Source organism: Dermacentor albipictus, chromosome 1, assembly GCF_038994185.2.
Source record: "Dermacentor albipictus isolate Rhodes 1998 colony chromosome 1, USDA_Dalb.pri_finalv2, whole genome shotgun sequence".
NCBI classification, from domain to species: domain Eukaryota; kingdom Metazoa; phylum Arthropoda; class Arachnida; order Ixodida; family Ixodidae; genus Dermacentor; species Dermacentor albipictus.
The window spans coordinates 349081182-349102649 of NC_091821.1; the positions used below are offsets into that span (position 1 = coordinate 349081182).

At 49.6% G+C, this 21468-nt stretch overlaps 2 protein-coding genes across 2 annotated transcripts in view; one reads left to right on the forward strand and one right to left on the reverse strand.

Annotated features, from left to right (window-relative positions):
• Positions 1 to 808: 808 nt before the first annotated feature.
• LOC135896719 (uncharacterized) lies at positions 809 to 16140 on the reverse strand. The gene is made up of 8 exons (XM_065425242.1): positions 16023 to 16140; positions 15884 to 15929; positions 15081 to 15329; positions 12421 to 12661; positions 9823 to 10086; positions 5058 to 5399; positions 1608 to 1699; positions 809 to 992 (listed from the first exon to the last, which is right to left on the reverse strand). The coding sequence occupies exons 2-8, from the start codon at positions 15923 to 15925 to the stop codon at positions 864 to 866; spliced, it is 1359 nt and encodes a 452-aa protein (XP_065281314.1). The 5' UTR covers positions 15926 to 15929; positions 16023 to 16140; the 3' UTR covers positions 809 to 863.
• A 3156-nt stretch (positions 16141 to 19296) lies between these two features.
• The window catches only part of LOC135896809 (junction-mediating and -regulatory protein-like), a 33943-nt gene continuing 31771 nt past the window's right edge, over positions 19297 to 21468 (forward strand). The window contains exon 1 of the mRNA XM_065425324.1: positions 19297 to 19558. Within this exon, the coding sequence (XP_065281396.1) occupies positions 19557 to 19558 (2 nt within the window). The 5' untranslated portion in view covers positions 19297 to 19556. The remainder of the gene's footprint in view (positions 19559 to 21468) is intronic.

Consider the following 21468-nt stretch of genomic DNA (forward strand, 5'->3'; position numbering starts at 1 on the left):
ACTCCACGTGTGCGCCTCCGCGATATCACTCCAGAGCGGCGGTTTAGGCACAGGAAGAAGGGTGGCTCGAAGAGCTTCGCCAAGTATGTACGATTTTGCAAGGTCGCAAAATTCTTTTTAGAGCGCAGCTCTATTACGCGAACGTCAGCATCCCTCGGCCTAACCGAGTGGACGAGCACAACGCAGGATGAAAGAGCGAACGCGGAGCGCAGCGGGATATGAAAGATGGTGAGAGCGAAAAGAGGGCGAGCATGAAAGCGACGGAGGAGGGTGCAGCGGAACCACGAGGAGGAAAGCGGAGGCGAAAGCGTGAGAAGTGTCCAGCCGCGCAAGGCGGGCTCTGCGGCGGCGACGGTTACGAGATAGTGCCAAAGTAGCACCCGTCGTCTGTTCACCGATGACGCCACCGTTACACATATGGAAACAAAGCGCTGCATGAGCGGAGCTCTGTCTGCGGCGGCTGCTGTGAATTGCGCCGACGCGTCACCCACGCACTGCCTCTCGCGATCTACCGATTAGCGAGGCAATCGCGCCACACTTCGTATGACCCATTTTCGAAAGCTATGCATACGACAGAGGGACGTCCGCCAGCCTCGATACAAATCCACGCACCACCGCCGTGTATGGATGGGCTTTAGGTATCACAGGAGCACAGCCTTACCGCCATCTTACCGCATCTGTGGGCGGAGCAGCCATCAACACTCGTCCCTCCATGGTTGCCTCCCTTCATATCATTCACCAATGCGTGGTTCCTATCACTCACCAGTCAGCCTCGATGACGACGCTAGGAGGAAAATCTGTGTTGGCGTTTCCTTTACTTTCTTTTATTACAACTGGTTGAGGCGGATATAACCGCCGAGGCGTCACTCGAAATCCCCGCGGGAATGCCTTCTCAGCACGATGGGCGGCAGCTGCGGTGGCCTGTGGTACGTGGGGTTCCTCCGCGGCTGCGGCTGCTCAGGTGCCCTGTTCAAGCGGGGCGACGGCAGCTCCTGCGAACCGATCGAGTCATGTAGATGTGTTTGATTTAGTACACACGGCGTTAAAGAGGAGGAGAAAAATGCGAGAACGAATTTACAGTCACCCGGAATACAGCACGAACCTATTATGCAGTAATGTAACTGCACAGAAACTCGAGCGGACGACAATCTTCCTTTTCATGAACCTTCGTCCCCTCTCCATTCGAGCTTCCGCGGAAATGATTTGGGGGAAGAAAAAAAAAACGAGTCATTTTTTTTTTGCATTTCGTCGCATGAACACAAAATACAAGAAAACGGGCAGATCCAACGCAACGTTGGATCGTGTCTAAGCGACGCGAATCTCGTTTGAGTTCGCGATTTAGCAGCAGCAGTGTCATATAACAGGAGCTCAACCTCGTCTCCTGTGGATGTTAATTTTCCGAGTCACGATGAAGAAAACTATCTAGGATGCTTGTAGAGGGAGGAATGTTGAGAGGTGTCCATGGCAAAACAAAAGCACCATCAACTGTTACAACTGATTGATTGGGCCCGCACAAGCTGAACTATAGCTGACGACCTCAGTTCTCTGGTGGTAATACGGCGAACGAAAGAGACCTTGCCCAACTCTGAGCGTCGACGTGCACTCACCCTGCGCAGCACCGTGTTGGCGAGAATGAGAACGATGGACACGATCGCGGACACCGCTGGTATGGCCACGAAGACGAAGACTGGTATGAAGCCTGCATGACACGAAGGAAGAATGACCCTTCGCCGTAACCGCATTAAGCACCGGAGTTTAGATTGCACTGAAAGCGCTTGCAGTTATAGCTTATGCACAACCCACTGTGCACAACGCACAGTGTAAGCACCCTGGAGGGTGTAAATTTTATTTGTCGTTAGGCGAGCATAATTATGAGACAAACACGCCTAGGAGAGTGTGTTTTAAAAAAATTTGAGTGGTAACTTGGCGGTAATTTTGAGAGAAATGAGTTAACATTACATCACACCACTTCGAAGACACACATGCGTCGTTATACGTGCGCCTGCACTTGTGTGAACTACACTGCAAAATAATTTACACCCTTAAAAGTGAAAAGGGGTGTAAATGTGTCTATAACTCACACCCTTACGATGTGATTTACATAACCGAAATCCTAAGGGTGAGTTATAGACACATTTACACCCTTTTTCATTTCTAAGGGTGTAAATTATATTACAGTGTACTACATATATATAGCCGGTAAACAGAGTTATGCAGTGCTTATTGTTAGTTAACAATGTGCCCTCTACGAAGCATTAACATAATACAGTGCCCTTCAAAATTCTTGGAACGATGCGTGGTTTAATGAAGCCAATGCCAAGGAGGTTTAAGATAAAAAGAAACGCTCCTTGAATAAACCACACAGCGCAGGAAGGAGAGGCTTTGTTCCAACCCTCTAACCAAAAAAATGTATTGGCACGAGAGCAAAAATATTCTTGAATAGATAATTATGTATCGCACGAGCTATAGTTACTCCTAAAAGAATAGTATTTCTGTCTTCAAGCTGTTTCATTTCATTAAAAAATCTAGCGTCAGTCGATGAAGGTATGTCAGCGCTCCACGCGTTGTAGAAGATACTGCTTGTACGGTTGAAACCTGTCCTTAAAACGCCCTTTTAGCTGCACAAACAAGGTTTCAAGGGTGACGAATGTTCTTGTATGTGTAAGAAAACCCTTTCTCTGGAGTGTGCATAAACACCTCGCATGAACGGAGTTTGAAGAACGCAACAGTGGGTGTATACTTAAGACACCCATTTAACACACTTACGGGTGTCAACATGTTGCTATGCACACTCTAAATACAGTTTAAACCCTTTTGGGGCGTGCCTTTGTCCCCCAACGATAATCGCCATCTTTCTTGCTTGCGTTTTCTTTCTTGTAAACTCTGTGCTCGCTACTTTTCTGTCAAGAATGAAATGTCAAGAATGAAAAGTACCTGGCGCGCAGCGTTAAAGACAGAAAGGTATACGCAAGGTAGATTACTATTGCTCGTATTGCACTCTAAGTTCCACCCTGGGGGACTTGTCTACCTTCGTTCTATTTCTTTCAACGCTCGGATGCATGAACGCTCGAACGTGTCAAAGTGGTTTTATAAATATTTTGCAAATGCTTAACGCTTACTACGTTCGTGAGCTTCTCATGATGCTTTAGTGACATGCGTGACAACCCTGCATGCCTCCGTCAGAGGCAACGGCTACATAGACGCCAAAGAGTTAAGCGCAGCGATTTAGGTTGCATCGCCAGAGGAATTAGCGTATGGCTGACAATCCAATAGGGCCTTCCAAAAAAGCAAGGAACCCCATGACCGAAATTAGGTGACTCAAACTATGCAGATTTGATACCACGCGCTAATACAAATTTCAGTGCCATATACTTGCAAATCTTCAATGCATAGTTCTGTTTCCACCCGCCGTGGTGGCGTAGTGGCTTTGGTGTTGCGCTGCTGAGCCCGAGGTTGCGGGATCGAATCCCGGCCGCGGAGGCCGCATTTCGATGCCGGCGAAATGCAACAACACCCGTGCATTGGGTGGCACGTTAAAGAACCCCAGGTGGTCAAAATTAAGCCGGAGTCTCCTACAATGGCGTGTCTCATAATAAGATCGTGGTTTTGGCATGTAAAACCCCAGAAGTTAATTTATTAGTTCCATTTCCAGCTCCATCTGCATTTGTAACAATGGAAATTAATACAGTCCAGAACGTACGTTCAGTATCTCCATGCTTATAAACTGGCTGCAGAGGGATTACGCGTTGTGCTCACCTGTATAATTGCGCGTAAAAGGCGTTATTATCAGTTATTTGATTCCTGCTTGTGTTTCAATTTATGATGACGGTGCGACTTTGACGAGCCGAATTTCCACGTGAGTCTCTGTACGTGATCTTGCGACCCTACTGACCTTGTTCTCAGTGCATGTTCTGGAACTTTAGCCAAATTTTCTAGCTATGCTGATTCGTTCGCGGAAAGGTATCCACATTCAAAGCTGTACAGTCGACTACCGGTAATTCGGCCCTTGCTGGACCGCAAGGCTTGGTGGAATTATCCAAAAGATCGAATTAACAACCAGCGGCAAATGGAACAAATTCAATTTTTTTCAAGATCAAGAAAGTACTATCCCGAGGACTTTATTTGTTGACCTCTATGGGACAGCGCTGTGTAATTGCCAGGCGACATCATGCTGAAGGACTAAGCAGACTACTGAATATGGGGCCGCAATTCATGACACGAAACAAGAGAGAACGGATGACTTCATGGGCGGAAGGACCGTCAGCCACTAAAAGATAAAAATAAAACAGCTTCACGCCTGGGGAAGCAATGGCGCCGTCTACTGAATTCATTTTGTTTTCAAGGTTATAGTAGGGCATGAAGGTGGGGCGCAGGTGGGGGTCGTAACAACCGAAATGGCATGTTTTAGGGTTTGAACTTTAGCGAGTTTTTCTTCCATAACCAATGTATGGTTTCTCACCAGGACTTCCAGTGCGTTCAAATTAAGCAAAAAGCCGAATTGACCGAAGTAGAATTAACGGGAGTCGACCGCATAGCGACATCTGAAGCACGCACGAAAGTGATGCGGCTATATGTTGTTACGATCGGCCTGCAGGGGTACTGAACTGTAAACCTTTCACAGCCCACTGCAGTTGTTTCGATCGACCTTCGAACCTTTCCCGGCCCGCTGCGACGACTCGCTTTTTAAAGCCAACAATGCGCCTCCTCGGACAGCCCAGCGACGCCGGCAAGGCTAGTCACGTTCGGCGGACCGAATATTGTTAGTTGATTCGCTGTCGCCTTCACGGTCTACTTGGAGCAAGAGAACTCCTGGAAAGGGGTGTTTTGCGGTGCCTTCTTTTTCAGTCATGTTATACTGATGAAATGTAACGTTCTCCACCCTTCATGTAGATTTTGTAAATAAATCCCACATTTCTGGTTCTCGGTGAGAATAAGTCCCTCCCTTCAACAACGTCCTTAGTGTGGATGAGTCGGACGACGGCATGAGCCAGCTACCACTTATTTCATGCCCGACCCCAACTCTTACAATATACGCGCGCAAATATGCGTCCTCTTACTTGGGTTTATGAGCACGATGGGCTGCGACTTGAGGGGCCGGCTGAAGAGCCTCTCGGTCTTGTTGCCATCCAGCCAGCGGTAGGCGCGCATGCTGAACACGTACTTGGTGAACGCCTGCAGGTGCCGAAGAGCAACCGAGGAGCCACTCACGTCCGTCGAACAGTTCTCGTGCGGCGGCGCGGCAGCGCCGGCAACTGCGGCGGTCGCGTGGTGGCTGCCTTCGCCGGAGCCGCACCAGCTGACCACGTAGCCGTCACTCGTGTCGTCCTGGGGCCACCAGTAGAGCCAGATCTCCGACCAGCTTTTCACCACGCCCGTCGAGAAACAGGGCCGGTCGGGCGCTGCGATTTTTGTCCAGTGACGACGGACACAGACCGAATTCTAACATAAATAAGGCTTACTTATTGGCTTCCGGCTGTGGCACACGTGCATGTGCGCGTGCACAAACGCGTAGCCTTACGTCGCGGTTCGCGCGCTATATATATAGTCGCAACCATAGAGAAACTCTATGGTTACAACATTCCACAAAGATCACGGACCGAATCCACAAAGTTGTTCGTATGTATATTTATTTGCCATTGGCTGGCCGCATTCGTTATTAACATGACCCTACATAACGATTGGCTGACACTTGCTCTCGCAAATTTTTTTTAAAAGCGAAGCTTTCTTTGCCACTTCCTTCGACTTTCCCACTGCTGCTGCTGCTGCTGTCCGGATCGCGTTGGGGGGTGGTTCAGAGCGTGTATTTACATTGAAGGAGCGTGGCAGAGAGGAAAGACGACGCGAGAAAATTGTATGGACCTTTGCACCGCGTCGAATGTGCACAATGCCCTCTGGAGCTCCTTGGGCGTCGTCACATTAGCCTCTTGACAGCTGTAATTATCTGTGACCCCCGCAAAAGCATTGCAGAAATTCTAGCGCTTACGTTTCTACTAACGTGCGAGTCCGGAGGGAAACTAGGTAGAATGGTAGAGAGGAGGGGGAGAGGAGGCAGAGAATGGGGTAGAACCGACTCGCGAAACGAGTGAATACCAGCTCGCAGTTCTCATACAAAAGGGGGGGGGGGAGTAAGGGCGACAGGGAAAATGTGACGCGAGAAGCCAAGGAAACGCTACACGACAGTGGTTACGGGCAAACAGCATAAATTTAAGTTCAAGGCACGCTGCCGTACGTTTCTGCTATTTCTGAAAAATAAACGCCATGTAAATTTGTCAAGCGGACAATTGACGCTAACTTTAATTATCCATTCATTTATAGTATAACTACTGAATTTCACATGCGCTCCTCTTTTCTCGCTGGTTTTAGTAAATTTTGCTAGCTCTTCCTTTCACACGTGCATGTAATTATTATGTGTGCGCTTTCTGCAACCACCCGATTTCTGGCCCATGTACCGTGATGTGGTTATACGTGCCATGAATGATTAACGTCCATTATTAGCATCATTATCATCATAATCATCATGATAAGACGAAAACGCGTCTGTTAGTTTTCACTGCATGTGCTTCCCATGTTTTACCGAGGCTGACAATGCACTGCGGAATCATTTCTCCGCGATAACGACGCAAACCTTTCTTCCATCTGCTACATGCGACCATCTCTGCAGTGTCCTCCATAGTGTACGTGTGTACGTGCGTACATGCGTACATGCGTGCGTGTGTGTCCGCCCGAGTTGCTGGTGGCAAAATAAATGATGATGATGATGATGATGATGAAAAACTTTATTGAAAATGCCCGGCGATTTGGGTGGGGTGGGGCCATAAGCACCCCAGCCTAGGTGACGGCCTCGAGTCCTTGGACCCGGGCGGCTTCCTCGGCGTGCCGGACGGCCCACAGTTGATCGGCGAGGTCGTGGCTGAGCAGCGCCGCCTCCCAACGCGCCCCTCGGTCCGAGACTGCCATTTCTATCCCGTTCGTCGGAGACTCCTGCTGCTGGCTACCGGCGCATGCCCACAGCATGTGCTGCAGCGTCGCTCTGGCTCCGCACGCTTTACAGGCGTCGGACGGATATATGTCGGGGTAGCAGAGGTGAAGGATCACCGGGTTAGGATATGTGTGTGTCTGCAATTGCCTCCAGGCAACCGCCTGTTTCTTGTTTAGGTTGGCGTGCGGTGGTGGGTATTTACATCTGTTCAATCTGTAGTGTTGCGTGATGTCTCTGAAAGTGGTCATGCGATCCCCCCACGTCCACTCCTGCATCGCTCTCGCGGTGGGCGAGACGTCGGGATTGCCGGCGGGCGCCGCGGCTCGGCATGTAAGTCCTCGAGCCGTGGCGTGGGCCGTCTCGTTTCCCGAGAGCGGAGGGTCCGTGTGGGCGGGGGTCCATACGAGGAAACGGTCGTTTTTGCGGCAAATATTGCCCTGTTGAATTTGGAGAATGTGGGCCGCTTCCCGGGAGATCCGGCCGCTAGCATAGTTGCGTATCGCTGCCTGCGAGTCGCTGATTATCACCTCGGCATCCGTGGTGGCCACCGCGAGGGCTATCGCTGCTTCCTCAGCCGCCTCCGTCTCTTCCGTGCGTATCGTCGCGCTCGCGACGCAAGTTCCGCTATGGTCCGTGACTGCAACCGCGAAACCACGCTGCCGCTCGTAACGGGCCGCATCTACGTAGACAGTTTCTTTGTTGCTGCCGTATTTCTTTTGTAAATCTCGCGCGCGCCTGTTGCGCCGGCCGGCGTGATGCGTCGGGTGCATGTTCTTGGGCAACGGCGAAACGGCGATGCGCTCGCGAATCGGTATGGGTATCGCAACCTTTTCGCCCTGCTGTGTGTAGTAGCTGATGCCCAGCGTCTCGAGAATGTGTCGTCCGGTTCTGCTTTTTGACAAACGCTCGTACTGCGCGATGTTGTGCGCTTCTATTATCTCGTCTAGGGTATTGTGTAAACCCAGTTCGAGAAATTTATCCGTGCTGGTATTGATCGGCAATCCTATGGCACGTTTGTACGCCTTGCGGATGAGGCGGTCTAGTTTAGTTCGTTCGGCCACCTGCCACTTGAGGTAGGAGGCGACGTACTTTATGTGACTGGTTACGAACGCTTGTACCAGGCGGATCGTATTGCTTTCTTTCATTCCGCTATGTCTGTTCGTGATGCGTATCAGTAACCGGATAGTTTCATTGACCGCACGCTCTAGTCTGCGTACGGTTTCGCCGTTGTGGCCGTTGGCCGACAGGTGCAAGCCCAGTACCCTAATTTTGTGAACATGCGGGATGATGGTGCCGTCAGATGTGACTACTCTAATTTCTCTGTCGGCGTGCTCGGCTGCGGAATCGGAGCTCCTGGGTTTGCGACCCCTGCGCGTGGGTCTGTAAAGCAGGAGCTCCGATTTGGCCGCGGAGCATTCGAGGCCCGTGTCACGTAGATATTCCTGCACCGCGTCGACGGCCGCCTGTAAGGTTTGCTCTACGTGGCCGTCATTTCCCTCAGCAACCCAGAGCGTAATGTCATCGGCGTACAAGCTGTGGTGGAGGCCTTCTATCTCTGCCAGTTTCTGGGGTAATCCGAGAAGCACGACGTTAAAGAGCATGGGCGAGATGACAGAGCCCTGCGGTGTGCCCGTGCAACCTATGTCTATGTCTTGCGATTCCAGTCCGCCGATCACTATGCGGGCATGGCGACCCGTAAGGAAGTCCCGTACGTAGTCGTACGTTCTCTCGCCCAGTCCCAATGCTCGTATGCTTTCAAGTATCGCAGCGTGTTTTACGTTGTCGAACGCCTTTTTGAGGTCAAGACCGAGTATTGCTTTTGTGGATCGCGTGGGATTGTCTACGATGTGGTGTTTGAGTTGAATCATGACGTCCTGCGTAGAAAGGCCACGACGGAACCCCAGCATCGTGTGCGGCAGCATGTCTCGGTCCTCGAGGTAGTTGGTAAGGCGAGTGAGAACCGCGTGTTCCATGACCTTGCCGACGCAGGACGTCAGGGATATTGGTCGAAGATTGTCGATTTGTACCCGTTTGCCCGGTTTGGGGATCATAATTATGCGCGCCGTTTTCCACGAGCTCGGTATCGCGCCGGCATTCCAGCACACGTTAATGTAATCCGTCAGCCGTTCTATCGACTCGTCGTCCAAGTTGCGGAGCGTTTTATTGGTTACGCCGTCCGGGCCCGACGCCGATTTTCTGTTGAGCTTGTGCAGTACCGCCCTCACCTCTGCTACGCTAAAGTCTTTATCTAGCTGCACGTTACTCTTCCCCGCGTACGCCGGATGCGAGACGGGGCTAGTTGCCTTGACGTAACTGGTTCGCACGGCTTCTAGAAAGTCCGCGGACGTGCCTTCGTAGTCGTGTACTAGCTTGTTAATCTTATGAGCGTGCGCTGATTTGGTCTCCTCAGGATCCAAGAGGTGCCGGAGGAGGTGCCATGTCTTGGCCATTCCTAGCTGATTTTCCATACCGTTGCACGTCTCCTCCCATTGCGTTTTGCATACCTGCAATGCGTGGACTTCTATGTCTCTGTTTAGCCGCACGTCGGTTCAATCGTCGTCACATCGAATTCCCTCTTACTTGCTGACATTATTCGATTCACTGCGCTGCCTGTTAATTAGCATCCGCATCTTGATCGCACACATACTGCTGACACCGGTTTCACGTTACCTCTCGAATTACAAAAGCTCTTGCGTGATATTTCTCGTGCTAGTAATGTCCGCCTCTTGGAATAATACAGCTCAAGGACGAGAGTCATTCAATCTGCGACAGTCGCTTTTTAAAAGTTTCCTATAACATTTAACTAGCCGACACATGTCGCGAGATGAATAGAGCACACGCACCCAGCCTCTTGCTGCGAAAGTTCTTCTGGTAGAGCGTGGTGCCGTCGTGGCGGCGCATGTAGATGGCGATGCGAAACCGCCACAGGTCGGTGGGCACCAGGAACTGGCCGCTGTCCCCGTGCACCTGCTCCTCGAAGCACTCCATGTAGCAGTTGCCCTCCGAGGCGCACACCTTGGCCGTGAACGTCTGGTCGGCCGCCCGCGCACCACGCCACCGCACGCCCACCGCGAAGTCCGACTGGGCCACCGGCTCGAACTTCAACACTTGTGTGGCGGCGACATAAGGAGGCGAATGAAAGAGGTGTTGGCACAAGCGGTACCGCGGGATATGAGAGACATTTTGGCGGGGGAGCAGGAATATGGACTAATTCCAACCACGTGTGTTTCTTTAACTATATATAATTGCACTCGAAACGCACGGTTCGTGAGCGTCTTTTTATTTTTATTTTTTTTTCATTTCACCTCCGTTGGAATGCGACCGTCGCGTTCGCTCAGCAGCGGAACGCTACACAGTCGAACGCCTTTATTATACTTAAGTGCTCGGGACTTCCAAAATCGTTCGTTATACGGGTCACTTCGTTGTAAAGGTCGCGCACCGTACTACTCGCGATTGAGGAGACGATAAACACGTTAAGCAAAAGAAAACATTGAATCAAGATTAATTCAGTAGGTATTGAGTCAGATAATGGATGGATACAACTTTCTTGTACGTCCGGCAAGGTTTAACGCGACCCGGGCTCAGGTCTCCCATGGAGGAACGTCAAGGCCCTGCCTCAACGCCGCCTCACGGGCTTGCTGGACTGCCCACGTCTGGATTCCGAGGTCTGAGCTGCGCAGAGCGGCGGCCCACCTCGACGACAGGGTCTCCGGAGTAACTGCCATCCCTCCTATAACTACATTGCACTCCCACAGCATGTGTTTGAGTGTTGCTGGTCCTTCCTGGCACAATTTGCACGTGTCGTCCTGATGATTATCTGGGAAGATGCGTTTGAGACGGAATGGATTAGGGAACGTGTTTGTCTGGAGTTGTCGCCAGGCGACGGCCTGCCTCCTGCTCCTGTCAGATAAGTCACTAATTTGATTTTGTGCACACATTGACAGAACGTGCGACTGCAGCTAACCTTCTTGTATAGAGGCTCAGAGCATGCTCCGAGGCGAAACGCCGGAACTACTCAGAGTAAAGCTGCAGATCGTCGAATGCCGTTATCGCCTTCCTTGCCATCAAAATCCTTGGCTTGATTATAGTATATTGATCACGGTTACCTACCATTCGCGTCCTTTCCGCCCTAGCTCGCTATGAAGACGTCATCAGACGTCATTTACGATTACACCATCCCGTCGCTGTCAACTGCGACGTATTCGACAGCCGTTGGGGACAGCAGGGCTCCTTGGCGACGTCTGCGGAGGGCACACCGCTACGTGGTGTAATGTAACAAATTAGCCATCGCGGACGCCTAAATTTCTTCACGGTACAGGCAGATTCGTTATAGCGGTCTTTGTGGTAGAGGCGTTCGCAATATATATTAGGTAGAAATTCGGCCGGGAGCTCATCAATCCTTTTTTATACGGGTCATTTAGCTGTAGGCGTTCGCTGTATAGAAGCGTTCGATTGTGTTGCTACCGGTCCACCGCGGCCAGTAGCAACAGCAGTGAGCCCAGTAACATAATATCTTCAAAGCGGAGTCCTACAATATACTCAAGGCACCGTTTTGCGTGTACCGTGCATAAATTTTTTTAGACATATTTCTCCCTCAGAAACCAACCGTCAGATCACTTGGGGGACTGAGTACATATACAGACCGGGTATGTACCGCTCTTCAATGAACCTCTTTGACGCTAACCTGGTTCACTGAATATATGCCGCCGGTTATGTGCCGCTCTTCAATGAAGCTCTTTGACGCAAACTGGAACCTTCGGTGCCACGCGGAATCTCCCTTAACTGGGAGGAATCAAACCTGCGTAATATTTATTCACACAATTTTGTCTGAATTCACGCACGAGCCACGTGGGGACTTCCCGGCGGCGCCGCAAGATGGCGCAGCGTGTCCAGAGGGAAGCGCGAGAGACGAGCTCGGCTGCATGCACGCCTCATACGTGACGCGTTGCGGTGGTGCATGGCGGTACTGTGTGTCGCCACATTGCTTCAGTGCTAATCGCATTAACGCCGACACTCATCGTGAGAGGAGTTCCGCGAGAATTTTTTTTACAGTGCCGATGTCTTTTGCCATATTGGCGAGGTTGTAAACTATGCAAAAGACGACGCGTCGGGAGATTCGGTATAGATGTTCGCTTAAAAAAAAAACTCCACTCTACGGACTAGTCTTGTCCTCCAACGGTAATCGTCATCTACCTTGCATGCTTTTCCTTTCTTCAAAGCTATGCGCCCAGAACATTCAGGTAACGAATGACATGCTAGTAAAGCGTGGCATATAGCATCCCTGACAGAGAAAGAGCGAATGTAGTTAAATTATTGTATTCTACAGCCCTTTAGTTAAATAAACGAAGTGTACGCAATATTGATGACGGTTATCATTGAGGGGCAAAATAAGCCGTAAAGGGCGTTAAATTTTAGCGCCTTGGTATATAGCGCGCGCTCACGGGGGTCCCTCGTCCAGAGCGACGTGCAGAATGTCCTGTTGCTGAAGCCACCCACGCAGCGTCGGCACACGTCCACCCCGCAGAAAGTCAGGTTCGTGTTGCCGGGGAATTCGCCCAGCACGTCCGCCGTCGTGTTGTCGACCAGCCGGCATCGGATGGTGGCCGCCGCCGCCGCTCCGGCAGCGGGCAACGACGGGAGCCGGGCGGGGATCACGAAGGCGCTGCGCCGCTGTGGAGACGCCTGCGCGCGCACCGTTTAGGATAGTGGTCACGTGTACGGGACATCCAACATTGCCTATACGAGATTTCTAAGGCCCTGCATCTAATAAGTAGACTCAAGAGAACTTGAATTCACGTAATGCGTAAAGTCCACGTGAGTTACAATCCGCACGATTTTAAATATTGAAGGACGCTTAAGCTTCGACATTAAGAGTGGAACGCGATAGCATTCAAAGACCCCTAACTGCTTTCTTAAATTATGGGGTTTTACGCGCCAAAACCACTTTCTGATTATGAGGTCCGCTTAGCGGAGGACTCCGGAAATTTCGATTACCTGGAGTTCTTTAACGTGCACCTAAATCTAAGTAGGCGGGTGTTTTCGCATGTCGTCCCCATAGAAATGCGGTCGCCGTGGCTGGGATTCGATCCCGCGACCTCGTGCTCAGCATCCTAACACCATAGCCAGATTGCTTTTCTTGCTTCCCGGCAACTGCACCTTATACCTCACCGTGCTATGATGTTTAACGGGAAACGCTGGCGGCAAAATCTGTGCACGAAGGCGAGTTTTCTGGTAGAAACGCGGCCTCTTGCGTGGGCCGATCCCGGAGGTATCGCGCAGCCGCGCCAAAAAAGAAAGCAAAAAAAAAACAATCATTTTCAGGTTTCTGTTATTGTTCCGCACTTTCAATATCTAAATCTGGGAAAATTTAACATAACAGGCATGCGCTGTCGGCGTTTTGTCTTGTCTTGGCTACAACACAGCGTAACGGCTTTGTTAATGTAAGGATTATATATATATATATATATATATAAAATGAAAATGCAATGTATTGCGTGAAATGCCTTCAGACACTTGAGCAATTCCAAATATATTATTTTATTGCGGCAATTCTTACAACTTGAATATTATGTTCATAGCGGTTTTACCTTCTGCGGCAAGGTGGCGCGTCAGTCAAGCACATGCCTTTCGGACGCAGCCGGGCGCTCCGCTAAAACTGATTCTTCGTCCGCCGCTCCGCTAACTGTGAGCGGTGTTACGTTTCGCCTACGACGCGCGGTAAAGCCAGCGCGGATGCAACGTACGCCGGAGCTTCGTTCCAAGCGGCGGACATTTTGGCCCGTTCGGAGCGGCCGCGAGCGCGCCCCGCCGAGCGCGTCCCGGCATGTTCAGTGCCACGTGTATTTGTGTGTGCGTGTGTGTGTGTGTGCCCACGCTTGACAAAGCGCGGCAGCCGGGGAGAGGAGCTCCCCCAGTGTGAAGGGAGGAGGTCTGTCCGGCGCCGGCCCGGCTGATGCGTCACCTCCTTGTCCCAACGTGTCTATCAGTCCGCCCGTCGCCGCTGTCACGTGGTGTCGTCCCATGACCTTCCCTCTTGCTCTCAACTCCGAGAGTATAAGAGCAGCTGCCCCCGGACGCCAGGAGAGAGGCTCCGATTTCTGCTGTTGAGTAACGTGCTCTCCCGTCTCTCTACTTCGGTCGACCTGACCGCCCGCTCTTTGCGATGCTAGAATAAACAAGTTGTTCTGTTAGCAGTCGCCTCATGCTTTGCTGGGACCTTCGGATGCTTCCAGTGTGCCCCAGGCCGCCAGGCCAACGCTACCCTTGGGGCTTGCGACCCATTTGCAACAACGGGCGCCAACGGTCCGGTTGCAACAACGGGTGTCAGCACTGAGGTTCCACAGCTGGTGGCAGCGCTGAGATTCCAACAGCCGGTGCCATCGGTGCGGTTCAAACAGCGGGTACGCGAGAGCGGACCGGACCGTCAAAAACGTTCTGCTAAAACACTCTAATGTTAACTGGAACGCCGACGCATTCTTTAGCAAATAATAAGTACGGATATCTCGAAAGTTGTGCTAGTCTTATAATTTCTGCTAAGCAGACATGACTTCACTACTCCTGGGCTTCAATTTAGCATTCACAGTATGTTCCCCATATCTACTAATTAATAAGTTAATTAGAATATTTTAGTCAACTAACAATATCACCGTCTTATTTCCTGCTGATGTTGGCGTGCCACGAAGCCTTTGCAAAAGCGGCGGTGGCCTACAGATGACAGTCTCTTTCAAGAAAATAAGGGCTCCGCATAATATCTTCTGGTAGACGCCCTATAATATACCTCTTCACTACGCTAAAACTTAAGTCACGTAGGCTGCCTTGCGTACAAATGATGCAGTTATATTAAATTACCTTGCAGAACTCGTATATCTCCGTGATAAGCTTCCTCCTATTATGCTATCCTCTCTATATATTCTAACGCTTTGTCCTTTATTCCCATACCGGCCCTCATCCAAGTCCGATGGCCGGCGTTCAGGAGTCAGCTAGCTAGACAAGCTAAACGCCGTTGCAGTATGGATCACCTACTACCATACTTGGTCTCGAGCGTTACTTTGCGTTCTCTGTAAGCAGAACCTGTACACGCGCGTTAGTGCGCGTCGCATACCTGCGCTAGCTCGGCATTGCCGAAGCAGCCGGCGAACGAGTCGCGCACGTGGCACAGCGCTCCCCTGCGGCTGGCGCTGCAGTTGAAGGCGCCGAAGTGGCGGCTCATGGCCGCCGACGGGCCATAGCAGAGGCAGAATCTGTCGGCCTTCGGGTTACTGCGTCGCTTCCAGAGGTACAAGATCGACTTATTCATGAACAGGAATTCGTGGACTTCGAAAAGGTTGGAAGAAGTCCCCGGTCCCGGTAACTGCGTCGGAGAGAAACGGGGTGACAGGTACGGTGTACTCTGCAGATGCGGCACCCGTCACTCAATTTATGAGCGCATAGCTTTTTTCGTGACGAGTACTCCTACAGGGAAAATTAAAAATAAACGCGAGCGACAACTCAGACAAGATGCAGCCGAGTAGGCGACGGCTAGCCCTTTACCAGTACATCTACCAATCACGATAGGATAGATGACGGGCGGCGATGTTAGTGCTGTTTGCTGCGTCATTTTCAGACAGAAAAATAGGGCTGCCTACGAAAGAAAAGTTATTGTGACGAGACACCCTAGAGATAACTGTCGTTAGGTGCCCGCCACTTATAACCGGACTTTTTTGGCGAAACTTTTGGTGAAACGGTATCCAAGATTGCGAAATGCGGGTAAATTGCTGATAGAAAAGCCATCGCAATTTTTCAGTAGCGCACGCAAAAAAAAAAGTACAGCTGTCAAAAAAAAAAAATCACACATGCCCGATGCTTTAAGCTTGCCATATGTGACTCGTCGATTGCACTATAGAAAGTGCTGGCCTGGTTACTCACGGAGGAGAGGTAAAGCAGCAAAGTTGCGAGACCGGTGCGCATCTCACTAGAAACAGGAAGAGAGAAACCCGACACATAGAGACATTAGGTCAAGCATAAGCAGACGAGTGAGACAAGGAGAATAAAGACAAAATCTAACCTGCAGTTCTTGCTGGCGAACGGAGGAAAAATACCTCGAGCGACCTTAGACCGCGCAGCGCGTAGGCTTCTTCTGCCTCTTCTTCGCCTCTTTCCCTGTGCACGTGCCCAAGGGAAGAGCGCGCCCTCTTCCTGGCGGTGGACGGGCTGTTGTGATCGGCCGTTCACCCCACGACAACCTCCGGTCACGGCTAGCGCGATTATGGGAAAAGCGTGCTGACGGCCTCGTCAAAAGGGTTATCAAAACGGATGTTTTGTGGCCAGCACAGGATCGAGTACCTCGGTGAGGAGAGGTTTGGGGAAATAGTGCAAGGGTACGGTCGATCATCTTTCAGCCGCCCAAATTGGCACGTCCACGCCGGGGACGAAGTGTACGGTCGGAGTCAGTGTACGATCCCCCTTCTCCTGTTTGTGCCCAGTGATGTGCGTGTTTCCGACAAAGCTCCGCGGAGGGGAAGAGCAAGAGATCTCCGGATTGGTGCGACCTGATGCCATCGGTCTCCTGACGCCGGATTGGTGGAAGTGACTGAACAATCACGCAGGGCATAAAAAAGCAACGGACGGCGGGAGCGGTCGGCTACTGCAACTTCTCCATTAACTTTTTCTGTACTACTTTGAATTTTCTGATAATTATGTAAGTATAAACGTGTTTGTAAAACGTCCTGGATATCGGGTTCAGTCCCACGTTCCCTTACACCTCCAGGAGCAAAGTACATTCCCACATCTTCAGGCCCCCAGTCGCAACACAATGTACGGCATTGTCTCTGGACATTGTCGAATTCGCCACCATATGTTCGCCACCTTGTCAGCTCTATTGTCCAAGAGGGCTGCTACTGCCTCTCTGAAGGGTTCGAAACGCCACAGGTACAGAATTCGACAGTATGGCGGAATTTGACAATGGTCAGAATAGCACCCCATGTGGGCTGAACTGCCATACTTGCAGCGCCCGTAAAGCAGGGGCGGAATTTTGTAAGCGGCAAGTCCAGGCTCTAACAGGCAGGGGAAAATCGGGCTCACAATGTCGCCATATTTAGATCCTTTCTGGACACGTACAGAGTGCCATCTAGCGCCGCCGCGGCGAAGTCTGTCAGTGTCGCGTGTCTGAATGCTTATTCAGGCAAAGTTGTCTCAATGTTTGATTACACCCAGCACCGGATAAATTTTAGATCTTATTTTTTTTTTGTCATTGAATATATAGTGTCACACACTTGGTGAGACTTATCCAGGGAAACCAGTTGAAATAAATAAATAAATAAATAAATAAATAAATAAATAAATCACTTTAGTCGCCATTGGCTCGTTACAGTTAATTCTAACGCCGCCACAGTCCAGGCTCTAACATTTAGATTTTGTAGGTTTCTACGGACTCCATTGCCACATTTGATTCTATGAACTCTGCATATGCACGGTGATGCCTGTTTTAATTGTAATTTCGACTGAATCAAACAGACGACCTAATCCATGTAAAACCGCTACCTATAGTCACTCTCCTTTATTTTTGCTCAAGTAAAGCAAAGCCACTGCAGTTTCCGTATCAAAAGGTATATCAAATGGCATTCCACATCGCGTGCGCGCATCCATAATAGATCGGGCTTCCTGGCTTCTGAACACTACCTAGAAAACTCTGTCAGCAAGTCAGCAAGCGCATTAACCAAGGCGCTGGGGTAGAAGTAGAGTGTACTAGATTAGGGGACTGCGTCCAGCGGACGCCACGGAAAGCGCAGAGAGTGATGAAAAAATAATAATAAAATAGATTGTTGTCTCTTCCGCAATCGAGAGCAGATGTAAGCATGAAATGGCAACCGGCAAAGCAGATTGGTTGGAGATTATACTAGCCACAATCGTAAAATGGGCCTAGTGGATGTTCGCAATGACACACTGCACCACGCCATACTGTGCACTGGTCCATATGGACGCTGCCCGGCTAAAAGAAAACCGGCTGAAGGCCGCACGACAGGCAGACAGCGCACTGTCCATCTAGAAGACGAATGAATTGCATTCTGGTGTTTTACGTGCCAAAACCACGATTTGGTTATGGGGCATATCGTAGTGGGGGACTCCGGATTAATTTTGACCACCACGGGATCTTTAACTTGGACCCAGTGCACGAGACACGGGCGTTTTTGCATTTCGCTTCTATCGGAATGCGGTTGCTGCGGCAGGGATTTGATCCCGCAACCTCGCTCTGAGAAGCGAAACATCATAACCGCTAAGCCACCGCGGCGGGTAGAAATCTAAAAACGTTGGGTAGAAGCTCCTGAAGGCTGCGTGGCGCCATCTCTCGAGGCGACGCAAAGCCCACGCCGCGGAACTCACGGACCGCTGGTATAGCTATAGCCACCCTACCGCTGGCGTTCAAAAAGGAGTACTCAGCGCCAAAAGATGACAATGAAATTTATGATGGCCTCTGTCTGCCTTTCGAACGTCGCTATTGGAAATTACTAATAAAATTTGAGCGTACTAGAAGTTCCAGGTTGATTGATATTGTGAACAAACATTAGGAAGCACTCGGAAGTAACATTTTTTTTTATCTTGTAACTTTTGGCTCAAGGTCACTTGAAGGTCGCCGACAACAGGAGCTAAAAGCATTTTATGCTTAAAACGCTGAAATTTCGGCGGCGACGCCGTCGCCATATCGCTCTGACTGTTTTGGCTGTGCCCATTGGTTGCGGCGAGCGCTCGCGGGCCGAGCTGCTGTCGTTATTGTGTCGCTTGCGCGATTTCCGTAAGCTCTTTCTCCATTTGCTTTACAACACGCCGGTGTGGAATACAATAATTCTTTCCACCAGCGAGCAACAAAACAGACACAGCAGTGTGAAACGCCTGTTCAAGCTTCGTGCCGCTGCGGTAGGTCTACGCGCGTCCGGCCGGTGCGAAGGGCGGTTCATTCAGTTGAAGTACGGGAACGGTGCCGTCAACAATACTTCAAAAAATAAAAAAAACGCCTCAGTGGTGAGCCCGCACAGGGCCCGCTTTTCGTATCTAGTGCATTATAGTAGAAGTCAAGCGACAGTTTGTGTATTGAGGTTGAAACAAATAACCAAACAGCAAAAAGTGCTTCCCTTGTAAGCATAAAAACAAAACCAGAACTAATGCTTTTTGTTTCTAAAGTGATCAAAAATAAATATAGCATAGTTAGATTTTGTTATGAACTATAGTTACCTAAAATAATTATTGTTTATGATTTTTTTATTTAAACGTTGGTTCAGCCAGCGTGCAACTTAGAGCGCCCTCTCAACGAGCAGTCGAATTTTTTGTGATGGACGAGGTCTGGTGAGAGACTGAACTTTGACTTCCAGGTGATTGAAGGATTGGAGTAACATAGAAAGCTTTTGCTCGTCTGTGTGGGTCACCGTGTAGAAAGTGTGTTGCCTTTTGATTTAATTCTCAATCGGATAATATAAGGTGTCGCATACATGCCCTAGGGAAGCGGACGCTGTATAAACGATTGTGTTTCTGTGGAAAAAGTGCTATGCTGCGCAAAAAGTTTCCACTAGCAAGCGCCTGCAGCTCGTGAAGCAGAAGACTCGTGTCAATGTAAGTTCCGCGCACTAATTTTACCTTTAATCTTACAACGCATAATATTAGACGTTCTTCTAAAAGGATTGATGGTCCACGGGTTTTGCATGTGTTGCGCACTTTTCTAAAGTAGGCGTTTACTGATAATCGCAGCGTGGGCTGTGATTATCTCTCATGCATGTGCCGCTAACCGGCTGTTGCGAAGACAAACAATCGCAATGTTAACTTTCCCTTTGTCTGATGAATGTTACAAAAAAACTGTATCGTGAGTACAAGCTGCCCTGCGTAATTATGCGGAGTCGTTTAATTGTTCAGGTTGAAGAAAAGGCAGTTTCGCTTTTGGCGTTTCGTGTAAACTTGTGTATTCCGTCGTCCGCGTCTAACGTGTGCAAATAAAGAGCGCTTATTTTTCTCGTCCTTAGTGTGACGATTGCTTGCTGTGGGAGTTTAGGGTCAGTGATCATCCGAAAAGGAACGAATGCGCTCTACACACACACGTACACACATGCTCACAAAAGAAAGAAATCCGTGAAGGAAGTTCTCAAATATTAGAACTGGTTTTTCGGAGCGGGCGCGCGGGTCATCTCTGGCCGAGCACATCGGCTTTATTTTGTTGCTCGAAACGTCGCACTTTATCTTTTTATTCTTTTTCGTTAGGCCGCACGCAGTTGCAAGCCCACTGTACCCATATGACGCGCCGTCGCGAGCAAAGCAGACAGCTCGGGTGAAACCTGCCGGCACTCATCACCCGGAGAGCTACGGTAGTAATTATGACGGCCCTGCACGGAACGGATAGCGACCCACATAGCGAAGCGGTGACGTGATGTCGCGTGCGCGATAGACTCCGGTAAAAATACTTGTTGAACATCGGTTGTTTATGCATTACTCAAAATGTGCAGCATGACACTTCTAGCTGAGTTCAATGCAGACGCATAGGGACTCGGCGACCCCGCAGAGTTATTGCTACCATTTGAAATGAGCAACGGAAGAAAAGAGAAGAAAGAAAGTGCAGCACTGTGCCAGTGTTTACTGCGTTTGCTTGCGTTTTCGCAAGTTCTGTAACTCGGTGTTGATTTGTAGATAAATATAAACGTCCCGAGGTGCCTGCAGCCAGTCATGGTGCCGGTTGAATTAATTTGGTGTGGATATACCGTTACATTTATTTCTCGATGTGTGTAAGCGTCGTGTGCAATCGCCGAGCCATTACCGAGTCCTAATTATTCAGTGCAACTACATATATATTTTCATTGAACAAGCATAGAAATTGCTACCTTAATCATTTCTCATCAAAAATTGTGCAATGAGAGATGTTTTCAGCACCTTCTTTACTTATTTAAGGGGCCAAAAATGCAGTCACTGTTCGAAAAACATTTTTAAGAGGAATTTAGAATGCCAGTGATATATAATTGCTTGTCTCTCATTTAAGTGCGCATTGCTGCATGGAAACATTTAAGTTACAACATGTCTTATGCATATTTTAAATAATTTTGCTTGTGTTATGTTAAATCATACACTTATTCATGTTAAATATAGTGGGTGTGACAGATGTACACCAGCATATGACACAAGCAGCAATGCCGTTCAATACAGAAAGAAAATGTACTTTTCCAGAAGTTTGAAACTGTTTACCAAGTGACTTCACCCACTGTAGTGGCCACATTTTGATTGGGGTGAAATGCAAAAATGCTTGTGTACTGCCCATTAGATCCATGTTATTAGGTGGCCAAAATTAATTTGGAGCATTCTACTGTGGAATCTCTCATAGCCCCCATGTTTCTTTTGTATGTTAAACACAAATAAGTAAATAGATTAATCCATCGATCAATTAACCATTCCTTCAGTCTGCATGTTTGGAACCAGGAGTAATTACACAATGTCGACTTGGTTATTGCACACTGCATATGCTGGCCATTAAAGGGACCCTCATC